Raw genomic sequence first — 15,216 nt, 5'->3', positions numbered from 1 at the left:
CTTGTTTCTGTCTCAGACTGATGACCTGAAAGGCAGACACCAAAGGAATGTTTTTGGGAATATACATGTATGATTCCCTGCCAACAATTAAAAATGACTCCAGGAGATGGTTAGCTTTGGAAAACTACAGAGTTTTTAAAAAAGCTGTAAACCTACTCCTCTTAAAGTCACTAACAAAGCAGTCTTGGTTGCTTAATACATTAAAAATAAAACAAGTATAAAAGAAGAAGCTGGGATTCGGCCCACTTTCCCACATTTGTTAGTCTCCCAGCTGTAGCTGCACAGTAACTAACAGATGTGAGAGTGACATTGATTTTCTCATCTACAGAAACTTTCCTCCACAAAGTAAAGGGAAGATTTCCTCAAATGTAGCAAAAGAGGAAGATGTGTGTGGATCCTTTAACTCAATGTGTCAGTATTAACAACATCCATGATGAATGAAGGTCTTGGAATCTAAATCATAACCTTAACTTCATAAATGTAACTTAAAATTAACCAGTAATGTTTGAAGACTTCTTTAATTCTATTTTTGCATCTCTGGAGATAAAAGAAGGAAACTTCCAATGATTTTTGCTTTGACTGTGCACAGTTAATTGTTTAAAATACAAAATGAATCCTGCAGCTCAGGCTTTTTTTTTTTTTTTTGACAGTGTCTCTATATGATTTTGCAATCCAGCTTCAACCTATGACTCTATTTGAGAAAGTGTCAGGTCTTGCACAAATTCCAATGCTTTAGATGCAACATCTGACAATTTCACATGGAGCCCTAGAGGACGGGCAACAGTCTAAATCCAAGGTTCTTAAAGCGTGGCCCACGTGCCAATCACGGAGACATTTTGTTCACATTTCAGTTCACAGTCCATCAAGATCAAGGGAGCATTTTCCTTCTGTTCTAGCCATCATAGCCAAATGAACCATTAGCAAATACAGGTGGTGTCTAAAAATGGCACCTAACTGAGTGTTAGATGTGTGGCCCTCAATTAGCTTCTTAAAGTAACACTGAGTTGTCAAATTGTTGATAATCGAAATCTAAATAAACACAGAAACCGAGTGGAATCCACTTATTTCAAGAAACTTTCTCTTTTTTTTTTTTTTTGATTATTTTATTGAGCCTAATTAGGAATGGACACTAATTTCAAAGAGAATTGTTTGACTCATTAAATTCAGTTTTTGAAGAAATGCAGCTATAGTATCAGCTGACTCTGCAGTGTGCAGTCTCTGAGAGCTAAAACTAGAAAAGTAAGACTTGATGTCTTTAGTAGATGTGAAATACATGTTGAAACAGATTTGTGGGATCACGCAAACAGCTTATTGTTTCCAAAGAAGTAAAAATCCAAATGAACCAAACACATTACAATGGTTTAAAGATGAATTTTAATGTGCTAGAAGAACATATGAAATTCTTTCATTTAAGACTTAAAAGGCAGCCTGTCGCACTCACATTTTTTGGGCTGCTTAGCCTGTATTGACACAGGACAGTGGAGAGAAGACAGGAAAATTGAGAGAGCGATCGAGAGGAAGACGTGTATGTCCTCAGGACAGATTTGAACCCATACCGCTGCGATAGCCTTAAGGAGCACAGTTCGCCCAGTGAGCTACACCAGCTCCCCTCCCACTTGCATTTTTAAGTGGAAACCTGCGGTGGAGTTGAACAGATGGAGCAGGACGTGTGGGTGTACAAACAATAACTTTGTCTTTAGTTAACAGATCAGCTGTGAGCAGTTGTACAGCGCTGGTGAAACGGTAAAATGATGTGAACCTGCAGCACCAGAGCGTTACAAATAAATAGGTGCTCAATTCCACCCAATCCTTGGTCCAGCTTAGACAAAGTTCAGGTGAGCGTCTTTGTCCACCCCGTAGTTGGCTTTGTGCTCGTCAAACAGATTGCTGAGTTCATCCATATACAGCTGGTGGAGGGCATCAAGATCCTCTGCAGTTGGCTTCTCTTTCTTCTCCACTTTAATTGGCCGTCCAACTGCATAGATGTGACAAAGAGCCTTATTTACTTTATTTGGTTTACAGTTTGAGACGTGTTTACTGACTGTGAGGACTGCAGGCCAGCCAGTTACAAAGGACAGACCAGTGTGTTTGTTCTTACAGCAACTCTGGCTCTGTATCTGTATTAACTGAACTCGGTAACACCAAACGCTTCTCCCAAAGTTGAAAACTTGTTGGGAAACGCAGAAATGCAATGACACTTTACCGTGTGTTTTTGCATGCCGCATGATATCTATAAACTACAGGAAGCATTTAGAGTGTTAATAGACACCTTTGCACAGAGTGTCAATCCAGCTGCATGCAGTGATGAACGAATAAAGCAGCTTACTCACCTACTGTATGGATGGGTTTCCTGTAGGGCATAAGGCCGAAGGAGTACTGGAAAATGCCTCGTGCATGGAAGAGAGGAAGAGAGATACCCATGATCTTTTGTAGGTTTTCCTGTAACCATCGAAGCCAGGTTCCCCTCAGGTTTTCCACTTGATCATACACATCATTCTCCCCAAAAGAGAAAACTGGTACCAGATGAGCTCTAAAACAACAACAACAAAAAGGTTGTTTGATGGTTGAACAAATTCTGTTTTATCAGTTTCTTATTTTGAATTTATCTCATAACAGAATATGTGCTTTCCCAGGAAATTCCATGCAAGTGTCTTGAATAAGTTTCTGTTTCAGGAGGCCACACTCAAGCTGCAAAAACCCCTGAAATGAATAGATAGCTACAAGCATTTTAATGAGCAAAACCACGTAGATGGAGCAGAAAACCTTTCTCGTTCCTTCGGGGCTGTCTGATCTTACCCATACTCCATGGCCATTTTGATGAAGCCTTTCTTATGGGCTAATAATACATTGTAGGTGCCTGGGTGGGCATCGAGGGCCTCTGGTGCCCCTCCAACAGCTATTACGATAGCATTGCCACCTTTTTTGTTGTAGAATGGATAACTAGCACTGTCTTTGTCTGAAGGAATGAGTCCTGCAATGTTGTAAAAGAAAAAAAAAAAGTGATAAAATACAGCATGTTTATTTTGACATACATAAAAAATGAAGCCTGAATGTTGAGCTAAAGGGACAGTGGAGTGAGAAAACTGCTTGAAATTTCTGTGGCTCCCACCTGCACACATGATGAAGTCTCTAAAGAATGGAGCTCTGAACCAAAGAGGCAACATGAGCAGGTAGCTGGTGATCCCTGGAAACAGCTGTCTGAAGCCTGTAGAGTAGGTGCAGAAGTTGGTAAAGGCTCCTGCCACCAGCACACCATGAGGGTGGAAGCCAAGAATGTAGTTGTGCTTGGGGTCCAAGTCAGCTGTCTTCACCAACTGAAGGGAAGAAAAGACTTGATTTTTGCTTTGAAAATACAGTAGATGTAAACACACAGGGCAGAGTATGCACACATATACTCTGGACTGTAATGGGCACCAGAGTCAATAGTTGGTAAATAGTTGGTAATGGTAAATAGTTTACTACTCATCAGCCTGAGAGCTTTGCTGGCCTTTGTGCTGCAGTGGCCCTCCTGGCTGCAGTCCAAACATGTGCATATCTCAGTTTCAACACAATGTCTTTGACCCCCTGAACCTTCTCTCATCTCCCCTGCCTGTGGCCTCAGGACTTTGTTCAGTATGAATTTCACAGCTACACTGGCAAGAACAAATACTGTATATGAAACTTTTGAAATTGCCTGGTTTTATGCAGGAAATGATGGTAGGAATATGCTCACATGTATAGTGTTGATTGCAAGTTTGGTTTAATAGATCTGGTCATATTTGTCATGAATAGCACAGAGATGGAACCAAAATGCAGACTCAAAGGCTGATGGGGTAAACAAAACCTTTATTTAGATAGATGAAGAAGAGTTTAAAATGGCAACATAAATCCCATAGACAAGGCAAAAGGCACACAATGGTAGGTTAGCAGACACAGACAAAGGACTGAGGGCAAGACGGCACTATGGATACACACACACAAGGAAGCAGACACAGCAGTGAAAACAAGACACAGGTGCAGATGATCAAGACAGTGAGACAGAGGGGAAGTAAAATTAAATGCAAAATACTAAAGACAAGTAACTACCAAAATAAAACAGGAAGTGAGAATCATAACTAAATGGGAAAATGCAGGTTCAAGAACCATAATCAGACTCAGACTCATGGCAATATTTTAAAACAAAACTTTTAATACCTCAATTTTTAAACATCAGTTTAGAATTTAAACTTTGTTTTTAATTAATATGTTATAAAAACCCTGGTGCTGGTTAACTGACCTATTTCAGATTATCAACTTTGACAAAGAAACAGTTTTTCTCCAAACTGCCTAAACTGTCTGTTTCTAGATATTTTTCTTCAATATAGCACATATTTCCTGCTATAACACGTATGGAGCTGGGAAATCTGTATGCAATTGTGTAGAGAAAAATGTTGTCAAAAGTCCTCATCATAAAGAGCATCTCCTACCCTCTACAAAGTATTAAGGCTAACCCCCAGAAGGCTTTTCAGCCAGAGACTAAAAATGTTGCAGTGACTCCATCCCTCCAGTTACATAATTTCTCCTCTTTTTCCTGAAGTTTAGCAATTGTTCTACCACAGTTTCCCTGCAGGGATTGCCAAAGTTTTCCAGATTGTGATTATTTTCTAATATGTCTGCACAGCTGTCAGTTGACATTGTCTGCTCAGTAATGTCATCATTGTCCAATGTATTGCAGAGTCTGTGCAATGCAGGCTTCAAGTTTCCAAATGATGCCAACTGTACCAGGACAATATTTCAAAGTGTTCTTGGCACACATTTTAACCCTCATCCTGCCAACTGGGTTCGTGCAGACCCCCGCTGGTATGTTTTTGTCATATCGCACAGGTGTTTGTCTGTCATTCCAGTTTTGTTTTTTTATCACTTTGTCAATTTGATCCTGATGATGTGACATCATTGTTTTCAGTTTCTGCTTTTTTTTTTTTTTTTTTTCTGACCCCAGTCAAAAGCATCCACTTCCACTGATCCAGTCTCAATAACTTGGATTATTTATTCAGTTAATGTCTGCCATGAGTCCTAAAGTATCACACAGTATCTTGGTGAGCAGGGACACTCTAGATCGGGAACTTCCCAGAGTGGAAGTTATCAGACATGCTGGGGCATGTCCTGGTCATGGCTCACATGAAAAGATGAGATGATACTGCTACATTGCGAGCCCCACTGTGAGCAGCTATAACCATCTTAGTATTGAGGAAAACACCTGCTGATATGATTATCCAAAGCTCAGCTGGAAGACCTAATTGACAAAGTGTAACCTTTGAACCACAAACAGGAAGGTAGCAGCTGTTTGCTCCTCCTGTCATATGCCAGCATGCCCTGAACAAAGCATGAAGCAAACGTAGTGCTATAACTCCTTGTTGTGTTTAATTAGCTTCACCTGCTTTTAGCCCTTTCTCACATGTACAGTCATAGTGAGAGCTTGGCTCCCATTGCCAGTCAGTAAGTAAGTCAGACTTGTTGCCAGTAGGTGCTAGTGTCCTCCAGGGCTGCCCTTTGTCACTGATTCAATTTCATAATGCATATGGACAGAATTTCTAGGCATGGCCAGGTTGTGGAGTGTAGAGGGTATGGTACTCTCAGGATCTCGACTCTGCTTTTTGCAGATGATGTGGTTCCGTTGGCTTCATCGAGACATGACCCCCAGCTCACACTGGGGCAGTTTGCAGCTGAGTGTGAAACAGATGAATGGGAATTAGCATCTCCAAGTCTGAGTCCACTGTTCTCAGCTGAAAAAGGCTGGAGTACCCACTCCAGGTCAGGCATGAGTTGCTGTTCCAAGTGAAGGACTTTCTCAGGGTTTTGCTCTTGAGTTGAGGGGCGAGAGGAGCAGGAAATTGACAGACAGTTTAGTGTTGTACCAGTCTGTTTTGGTGAAGAGAGTGCTGACTTTGAAGCTGTTGGTTTATGGCTCCAACCCTGACCTATGATCATTAGCTTTGGGTATTGACTGAAAAAATTTGATTTGGATACAAGCAGAAATGAGTTTCCTCTAAACTATGTCTGGGCTGTCTCTTAGAGATAGGGGGAGGAGTTTGTTCAGTATGGGTATCTGTGCAGGATGACTCCTGGGTGCCTCATAGGTGTTTCAGGCATGTCGTACCAGGAGGAGACCCTAGGGCAGACTCAGGATATGCTGGAAAGGTTCCATCTCTGGGCTCAGTGATTCTGTGTTTAATATTTTAAAATCAGAGTCAAAAATGACCCTGATTTGAATATTAATGTGGATTTTACTTTGGATGAAAGCTGCAAGTTGTGTGAAAGAAAAGTATTGCTTTTCATTTTATAAAATATGCAAAGTAACTTTGCAAAAATGATGTACAGCTGAGTGTAGATGACCTCACTTGATAGAGTGGGGCGAGGTCTCATTGTAATGACCCACACATTCTTTCACACCTTGGCCCATGTGATTATGCACATGAATAATAGTGGACCAACAAACACCTACAGGGGACAACCCCCCCACTGGGGTTTAATTACCTGGGACTCTCCACCATTTGGTTTTAGAACTGAAGAAGCCTTTTGGATGAGAGATCAGTCCACTCGCTTTTTTCAAGCTCCAGAGACTACATTTTCTATCAAACAACAGATCAACGGAGGGCTCTATAAAAAAGCCCTCCGTAAAGCTAGGACATCTTACTACTCATCATTAATTGAAGAAAATAAGAACAACCCCAGGTTTGTTTTCAGCACTGTAGCCAGGCTGACAAAGAGTCAGAGCTCTGTAGAGCCGGGTATTCCTTTCACTTTAACTAGTAGTGACTTCATGGATTTTTTTACAAATAAAATTTTAGACATTAGAGAAAAAATTATTCATAACCATCTCAAAGATTATTCTTCATGTTTGGCTGCTTTCAGCACTGCTGGTATTTGTTTAGACTCTTTCGCTCCAATTGATCTTTTTGAGTTAACTTCAATAGTTACTTCCTCCAAACCAGCAACATGTTTATTAGATCCCATTCCTACTAGACTGTTCAAAGAAGTCTTTCCAATTATTGATGCGCCAATCTTAAAAATGATCAATCAGTCTTTATTAGTTGGCTATGTACCACAGACCTTCAAGGTGGCTGTAATTAAACCTCTGCTTAAAAAGCCATCACTTGACCCAGCTGTCTTAGCTAATTATAGGCCAATCTCCAACCCTCCTTTTCTCTCAAAGATTCTTGAAAGAGTAGTTGTAAAACAGCTAACTGATCATCTGCAGAGGAACGGTTTATTTGAAGAGTTTCAGTCAGGTTTTAGAATTCATCACAGTACAGAAACAGCATTAGTGAAGGTTACAAATGATCTTCTTAGAGCCTCTGACAGTGGACTCATCTCTGTTCTTGTCCTGTTGGACCTCAGTGCAGCTTTTGATACTGTTGACCATAACATTTTATTACAGAGATTAGAGCATATTATAGGTATTAAAGGTACTGCACTGCAGTGGTTTGAATCATATTTATCTAATAGATTCCAATTTGTTCATGTAAATGGGGAGTCTTCTTCACACACTAAGGTTAATTATGGAGTTCCACAGGGTTCTGTGCTAGGACCAATTCTATTTACATTATACATGCTTCCCTTAGGCAGTATTATTAGAAAGCACTGCATCAATTTTCATTGTTATGCAGATGATACTCAGCTTTACCTATCAATGAAGCCAGATGACACACATCAATTAATTCAACTGCAGGAATGTCTTAAAGATATTAAGGCCTGGATGACCTCTAATTTCCTGCTTCTAAATTCAGATAAATCTGAAATTCTTGTACTCGGCCCCACAAATCTTAGAAACATGGTGTCTAACCAGATACTTACTCTGGATGGCATTACTTTGGCCTCCAGTAACACTGTGAGAAATCTTGGAGTCATTTTTGACCAGGATATGTCCTTCAATGCACATATTAAACAAATATGTAGGACCGCTTTTTTGCATTTGCGCAATATTTCTAAAATTAGAAACATCCTTTCTCAGACTGATGCTGAAAAGCTAATTCATGCGTTTATTACTTCTAGGGTGGACTATTGTAATTCATTATTATCAGGCTGTCCTAAAAGCTCCCTGAAAAGCCTTCAGCTGATCCAAAATGCTGCAGCTAGAGTACTGACAGGGACTAGAAAGAGAGAGCAGATTTCTCCCATATTGGCTTCTCTTCATTGGCTCCCTGTTAAATCTAGAATAGAATTTAAAATCCTTCTCCTCACATACAAGGTCTTGAATAATCAGACACCATCTTATCTCAAAGACCTCATAGTACCATATCACCCCAATAGAGCACTTCGCTCTCAGACTGCTGGCTTACTTGTGGTTCCTAGGATACTTAAGAGTAGAATGGGAGGCAGAGCCTTCAGCTTTCAGGCGCCTCTTCTGTGGAACCAGCTTCCAGCTTGGATTCGGGAGACAGACACCCTCTCTATTTTTAAGATTAGGCTTAAAACTTTCCTTTTTGATCAAGCCTATATATAGTTAGGGCTGGATCAGGTGACCCTGAACCATCCCTTAGTTATGCTGCTATAGGCCTAGTCTGCTGGGGGGTTCACATAATGCACTGTTTCTTTTCATTCACCTTATTTACTTTGTTTATACTCCACTCTGCATTTAGTCATTAATTGATATTAATCTCTGGCTCTCTTCCACAGCATGTCTTTCTCTCCCCTCAGCCCAACCGGTCGCGGCAGATGACTGCCCCTCCCTGAGCCTGGTTCTGCTGGAGGTTTCTTCCTGTTAAAAGGGAGTTTTTCCTTTCCACTGTCGCCAAGTGCTGCTCATAGGGGGTCATTTTGACTGTTGGGTTTTCTCTGTATTATTGTAGGGTCTTTACCCACAATACAAAGCGCCTTGAGGCGACTGTTTGTTGTGATTTAGCGCTATATAAATAAAATTGAATTGAATTGAATTGAAATGAATCAATAAAGTTTTGATCACTGAATGCGCTACTACAAAATAAAAGCGCAAAAGTAAATATAATATTATTCAGTGTGGAGGCATCACTGTAAACCGGTAAAATGTGGATTTTCCTATTACTTCGTCCTACAGGGGTCAAGTGATGAAATTTTTTTGGGGTGTAACCTGCTGCAGTTGAATCATGTTTCCATAAAAACATGTGCAACATGTTCAAAACTAATGGAGTACCCCTTCAATGATTCACATATTAATTTGCAGTAGCTAGCATTCAGAGTTAGTATTAACTAGTACTGAGTAATATCTTCATTTATAAAGGTGGTAAGTGTCCAGGGCAGCTCTCTGTAGTTTATATAAAAGTTCAAGTGACGATCTTGTGTGCTGCCATGTATTTGTCACTCAGCAGGAAGGTCAAAGAGTTGGATACGCCTCCCCTGACTATCACTGACCCACCACCAAACCGGTCATGCTGAACAATGTCACAGGCAGCATAACGTTCTCTACAGCTTCTCCAAGATGTCTGTCACATGTGCTCAGGGTGAACCTGCTCTCATCTGTGAAAAGTGAAGGGTGCCAGTGGTGGACCTGTCAATTCTGGTATTCTATGGCAAATGCCAATCAGGCTCCACGGTGCCAGGCAGTAAGCATAGGGCCCACTAGACGACTTCAGGCCCTCAGGCCACCCTCATGAAATCTGTTTCTGATTGTTTGATTAGACACATTCACACCAGTGGCTGCTGGATTTTGTAGCTCTGGTAGTGCTCATCCTGTTACTCTTTGCACAGTGGAGCAGATAATGGTCCTGCTGATGGGTTAAGGGCCTTCCTGTCCAGCTCTCCTAACTGCCGGTCTCCTGAAAGCTCCTCTGTGCTCTGAGACTGTGCTGGGAGACACAGCAAACCTTCTCTTCAACTTCATCCAAAGCTAAAAACCTCTTCATTTGTTTGTCACTGGGCAGGAGCTTCATTGAGTTTATGCAGATTATCTTGCTGTTTGGGGGGTAAATTATGAGCAACTGGGTGTTTGATCAATCCTTACAAACTTAGTGATATTCTTCTGTAATGTCTGAAGAGACACTAAGCATGACAAGTGAAAAGTTCCATGCTGTATTTTGTTTTGTATTGTCCTCTATCTAAAAAATAAGCATTCCCTTCTCTGATCTGTGCATGAGAGTCATACTGAAGAAAACACTTCGCTTTTATTGGGCAATACTATCTTCTCAGAGCCAATTTCATACATTTGATACAGTTTTTCCAGTAATATTTTATTTTTATTCTTTATTACTCTTGAATAAGACTGCATTCACACAGGTTCTAATGATTTTTCAGAAATTTTTTGTCATAGATCACATGTAGGATGCAAAACAAGTAACATGTTTGTCCTTATATAAGCAAGTCACGAGACTGTCATCATGACATAATCTGTGTTGCTATCATCCCTGCCAAGGTAGTTTTCAAGTGAACTGGATCAAAAGAATAAGTGTTTACTTTTTGAAATAGTTTCCAAAGTGGAACTAGCCCCACTGCTGACCTGCATTGGTGGAAAAGTATTAATAGATGAATGTAAGCGCTTTGAGTGCTCTGACTGAGTAGAAAAGCGCTATATAAGAGCTAGTCAATTTACCATTTACCACAGAGAAATCTGATGTAAGTTTTGTGGAAATACGATCATGGCAGATAAAATCTGTGAGCGGCATGTGAGAATCATCCCCATATTTCTTGGAACAAAGCCCATTATTAACACCACGGACAACAACAGTTCCAGCTTTGGGACAGGTATTTGGTGGTGGTGTGCGGGAACCAGCAGTTTGAATCCAGTTACAGTCTCTTTTTTTCTGCAGAAATGCATGAAACCAGAGATATTAGAAGCAAACAAATACATGAGAAGAAAACATAAAATGAGGACGGGACTGCCTTTCCTTGCTCTACCTAATTCTTCATCATCTACCAATAAACTTAAAGACTCATTACATCTATATGCTAGGCTGTGACTGCTGAAAACATTTTGATTCAAAACTCAGTCATATGGGAATCTTTTTAACTCTGGAGCTACAGGAGGGAAACTGTAGTGTAAAGACAAGCAAAGGGAAACAGCCAGCCTGGCTCTGTTGTACAGGTCCCTGAAATTCTTCTGGAAGGCTCTGAAAGGATCGAGATACACAAAATCTGGATTGTCAAAAGCCGATCAGCACAACTGTTTATCTCACTGTGTAGTTTACAGCAATCAAGACACAAAAATACATTTGTAGCCTGAAAACGACAACATATGCGCTCTCCAAGTGTCATCAGTTTCATGTGAATTTGCGTCAGCGTCTTGTCTAAATGTATTTTCGTCCTCTTAGAAACTAAGACACTCGCACATCAGCTGGTGAGCTTTCAGTCCAAGCTGGTGACGGTGTATTAGAAACGGTGGGGAAAGGAATTAGGAGCCTTTGAATAACACAGCTTCTCTTTACTCTTACAGGGATTTCTTGTTTCATGCCCAATGTGGCATACAGTCAGATGATGCTGGGCAGACTTCACTTTGAAGCAAAATATTTTTTTTCTTTTATGTATAAACTTCAGTCTGTTTCATTCTGACATGAGCCCTCTAAGAGCTTTCTCACCCCAGGAGCCCCAAGTATTACACTGCATTTTTTTTTTTGACTGCTCCAAAATGATATAGATGACCAATATCTGATAATTTTACAGTGGTCAGCTTAACGGGTCAATTTGGTTTACTGTGTTACAGGTTTCTGGAGCTGATGCAGGTTTGTAGGAAGTAAAAATCACCTGTAACAGGTCAATAACAGCCAATGACGTAAACAAATATATCAGTCAATTTCTTTTGTGTTTTCACGCGTGGCTCTGAGGGCTACTTAAACCCAGATATGACCACTTACAGCACTGCAAGTAGGTCCAAACTGACACATCTGGCTTCACTTTCTTGCCAAAAGCACACGCGCGCGCGCGCGCGTGCGCACACACACACAAACACACACACACACCCACACACCCTCCTCAGTTTGTCTCTTTCTGATACTTCTTGTGAAAAAAACAAGCAGGTTTGTGAAATTATAGATTTCAGTGACATAAACATTAAAAGTAATTTTAAAGAATTCAATATAAATGGCTTTTAGGAAGTGTTTATGAACATTTACACAGGGCTTGTGCCAAAACAGCAACAGCTTAATTGTTTGTCTTATCAGCTCGGTCCAAAGTATCGGTCATGACCAGGGAGAAGAAGTCTGTCCATGTAATGAGGCGGATGTTGTTGATAGAGGTTCTCTTCTCTGTGAATTCCACCAGACATGGTGCTCTGCAGTTATTTGACATATTTTTATTATTATTATTATTACTATTAGTTGACAGCCAATATAAAACACTGCTCATGCTGAAAAGCCAGGAGTCATTTTCATGGTTGTGTAGACAGAGTACTACTCATGCGTGGTCACAAGAGGGCACAATGAATGAAAGAGAGGAGTTTGTGATGTAGGTTCAGGGCTCAGCATAGCAGTGCCGTTTTATTTACACCAGTTTCAGTTTATTTATTTGAAATTGACCTTAAAAGTGAGTGAATAGACAAGAAACCTGCAGAGCTCATCTCATCATAAATCTGTTAGATTATATCCTGGATCACTGGGTAATGTTTGTTTAAGCAGCTCTAACAGACATCACATGTTCACATTGAATATGGATGGTGAGTTCATAATTTACTGGCTGACATCTAAGACTGCTTCTCCACTAACAATAGCTACTTTAACTCAACAGGAGCTGCTCCTGCCCCTGCCCCTTTAAAGCATGCACACAGCACAAGCAAACCTCTCACCTTGATGGGGAAGTAATCCCGCATGTACTCCCATAGTTTGAGGCCGCACAAGAAGGGCACCCTGCGGCCTCCACGTGCAGGAGTGTCATAGTCAAAGTACCACCAGACAGCATACAGCACACTGATGAGCCAGAAGCGAGTGAAGAGCAGGTAAAAGAAGACGAAGATGCAGGTGGGTGCTGTGGAGAGAAAGACATTATGTAGTGAGCAGCAGCAAGAATTAAGCAAGAATAACACAGGTATTATGGGTTCACTGACATCACTAATACAACAGACACTAAATGAATGGAAACTATATGGAGAGCTGTGTCTTAGCCTCGAATTAGGAATGGCTGCATGATTTGGAATCAATTCAAGGAGAGACTGTTTCAGAGCCTTGCATGTATCTCAGTTATGAAACTTCCTTTCAAGAACCATACAGCATCAATACATCGAAACAATCACTCTTATCAGTCAATGTTCAAAACTTTTTTCTTAATTGGAAGAAAGTTGGTGTAAAAGGAGGAATGAAGCAGCTAAAATACTTTATCTCAGACAGCTGAAGTGAGGGTTAAATTTAAGAACTGCTCTATTAGGGCCTAAGAAAAAGATAGAGCTGTAAACGAGCTTAATGGGTCTCCTTTAATAATGGCTATACTGCAATGAAGTCTGTTACAAATTTACAGATACATATTAAAGTGTTGCAATCATGATTTATATTTGTATGTTTCTTATCACTCTTGTTATTGTTGCTTTCTTGGACACTTGAAACAAGAGTTTTAATCTCTCCTGTTGAAAAAGGGCTAAAAATTTAGTATGAAGACAAATAAGGCAAAGCCAGCGTTTAGTGTGGATACTGTCACAAAGGTGAATGAAACACTAGCTATGACAGACACATCTCCTAAAGCTAAATGAGCTGTATCTCCTGCTGCAGCAGAGAGTTTGTGAAAAGTTAAATCAGCAGTGACAAGAGATGCATAAATAACGGGGAGAGTCTGCCACTCAGAGGGCCAGATGTAGAAATGCAAGCTTGACCAGACCTACTGGGAAAAAGGCATAAACAACTCCAGGATTGTTTTACATGAAAATAAAACACCTTATAAAAATATCCCCTTTAATTTACAGTTAATAACATCTTTTTTAAAGTTACTGCAAACATTGACAGGGCTGTGTGGGTGTGTCCGAATAAAAGCTTGGAAGCCATCAGTACAGCGTTGTTTCCCAGTATGGCAAAAGCAGCAGATGCGTGACATGAACTGACTTGTTCTTCTCTCTGGCTCCCTCTTCTGGCCACGCAGGAATTCAATTCACTTGTAACAATGGCTCTCTCTGTTTAACCTTAACTTTTACTTTATCAAAAGCAGATAAACAAGCGTGTTTCAAAATAATGAGGATAAAAATATGAAAATCTTTATTGATCCTAAAAGTAGAGAAATCACTGAAATTCTGCCAGAGAAAACCTTTAGCAGACCTGTGCTTCCATCCATCCATCATTTCCAGGTTTCCCCATTTAAAAATCATCACTCACCCAGGCCAATGAAGGAAAAGACCCACTGCAGGACCATGGCAGTCTGCAGTCTCCTCTGGAGAGGTATGTCCATGGGGGCAAAATCAATCTTCATGTTTTCAACAGGAGAAGAAAAATAAATCAAGACACTGCAGTGGAGGCAAAGGAGAAGGGCGAGTGAAGGAGGTCCAAAGTCTGCCTTTGTCACCTCTTCACCATCACTTCCTATTGACTGGCTTATCTCAGAAACTCAGTGCAGACTTTGATTTGCCAATCCATATCTACACAATCTGACTTTTGACCATGCAAGTACTACACTGCTCAGATTTCCTGCTGTTGTCAGTTGAAATGATCATGCTATATGCAATCTAAGTCTTTATATCTATGAAGACTCCATCTGGTTGAGCAGCCATGCAACTGTAAATATTCATTAGAGGCAGACACAATTCTTATCACGTGAGCTCTCTGTCAGTGCTGCAGAAAATACTTAAAAGCTCATTTCCAAAAGGTAAGGCGAATGGAAAACACACCTAGTTTGGACAGGCCAGTAACAAGGTCCGCGTGTGGTAAACACACAGTTTAATCATCAGAGGAATTATCCGAGGTGTGGATGAAGTAAAAATAGGTAAGAAAATAAAGCCAACCATTCAGATCATGCATTGCATCACAAAGCAACACCCTGAGACAGACACTGAGAGGACTGTGATCCATGCACGTTATCTGTTTTCTCATTACTGTGTGTTGGGGTGACATTTGCTGGGTCAGTGGGTTTGATTGGCTTTCTTCTCTATTCTACCCTTTGATTACATCTTCATAAATTATTAATTTATTCAGGGCTTATCTACCTTAATTACCTCATTAACACTTTGATCTCCTACACTCAGACAGTTAATGTTTTACTTGCACCCACTAACAAATAATAAAAGTAAATACAATAAAATAAGAAGCAATAGTCATGCCTGTTCAGCTTAACAGCTGCAGTATATTGCTTCTCAAATGAGCTGTCAGATTTCATTGTAAGAACTCC

At 40.4% G+C, this 15,216-nt stretch overlaps 1 protein-coding gene across 1 annotated transcript; it reads right to left on the bottom strand.

Annotated features, from left to right (window-relative positions):
- Positions 1-1,386: 1,386 nt before the first annotated feature.
- mogat2 (monoacylglycerol O-acyltransferase 2) lies at positions 1,387-14,383 on the bottom strand. The gene is made up of 6 exons (XM_030746926.1): positions 14,211-14,383; positions 12,704-12,882; positions 3,110-3,314; positions 2,797-2,971; positions 2,331-2,530; positions 1,387-1,975 (listed from the first exon to the last, which is right to left on the bottom strand). Exons 1-6 carry the CDS (start codon positions 14,302-14,304, stop codon positions 1,821-1,823), a joined length of 1,008 nt encoding a protein of 335 aa, XP_030602786.1. The 5' UTR covers positions 14,305-14,383; the 3' UTR covers positions 1,387-1,820.
- Positions 14,384-15,216: the final 833 nt, after the last annotated feature.

The sequence above is a fragment of the Archocentrus centrarchus genome, chromosome 14 (genome assembly GCF_007364275.1).
Source record: "Archocentrus centrarchus isolate MPI-CPG fArcCen1 chromosome 14, fArcCen1, whole genome shotgun sequence".
NCBI classification, from domain to species: domain Eukaryota; kingdom Metazoa; phylum Chordata; class Actinopteri; order Cichliformes; family Cichlidae; genus Archocentrus; species Archocentrus centrarchus.
This window is presented reverse-complemented; position numbering and strand designations above follow the sequence as displayed.

Bases quoted from the DNA above. Each gene is read 5' to 3' on its own strand.
- mogat2 (XM_030746926.1), bottom strand. From the start codon at position 14,304: ATGAAGATTGATTTTGCCCCCATGGACATACCTCTCCAGAGGAGACTG. The intron at 2,972-3,109 runs GTGGGAGCCACA...ACAACATTGCAG, and splicing joins AGACTTCATCATGTGTGCAG to GACTCATTCCTTCAGACAAA. The intron at 2,531-2,796 runs GTAAGATCAGAC...TTGTTGTTTTAG, and splicing joins AAAATGGCCATGGAGTATGG to AGCTCATCTGGTACCAGTTT.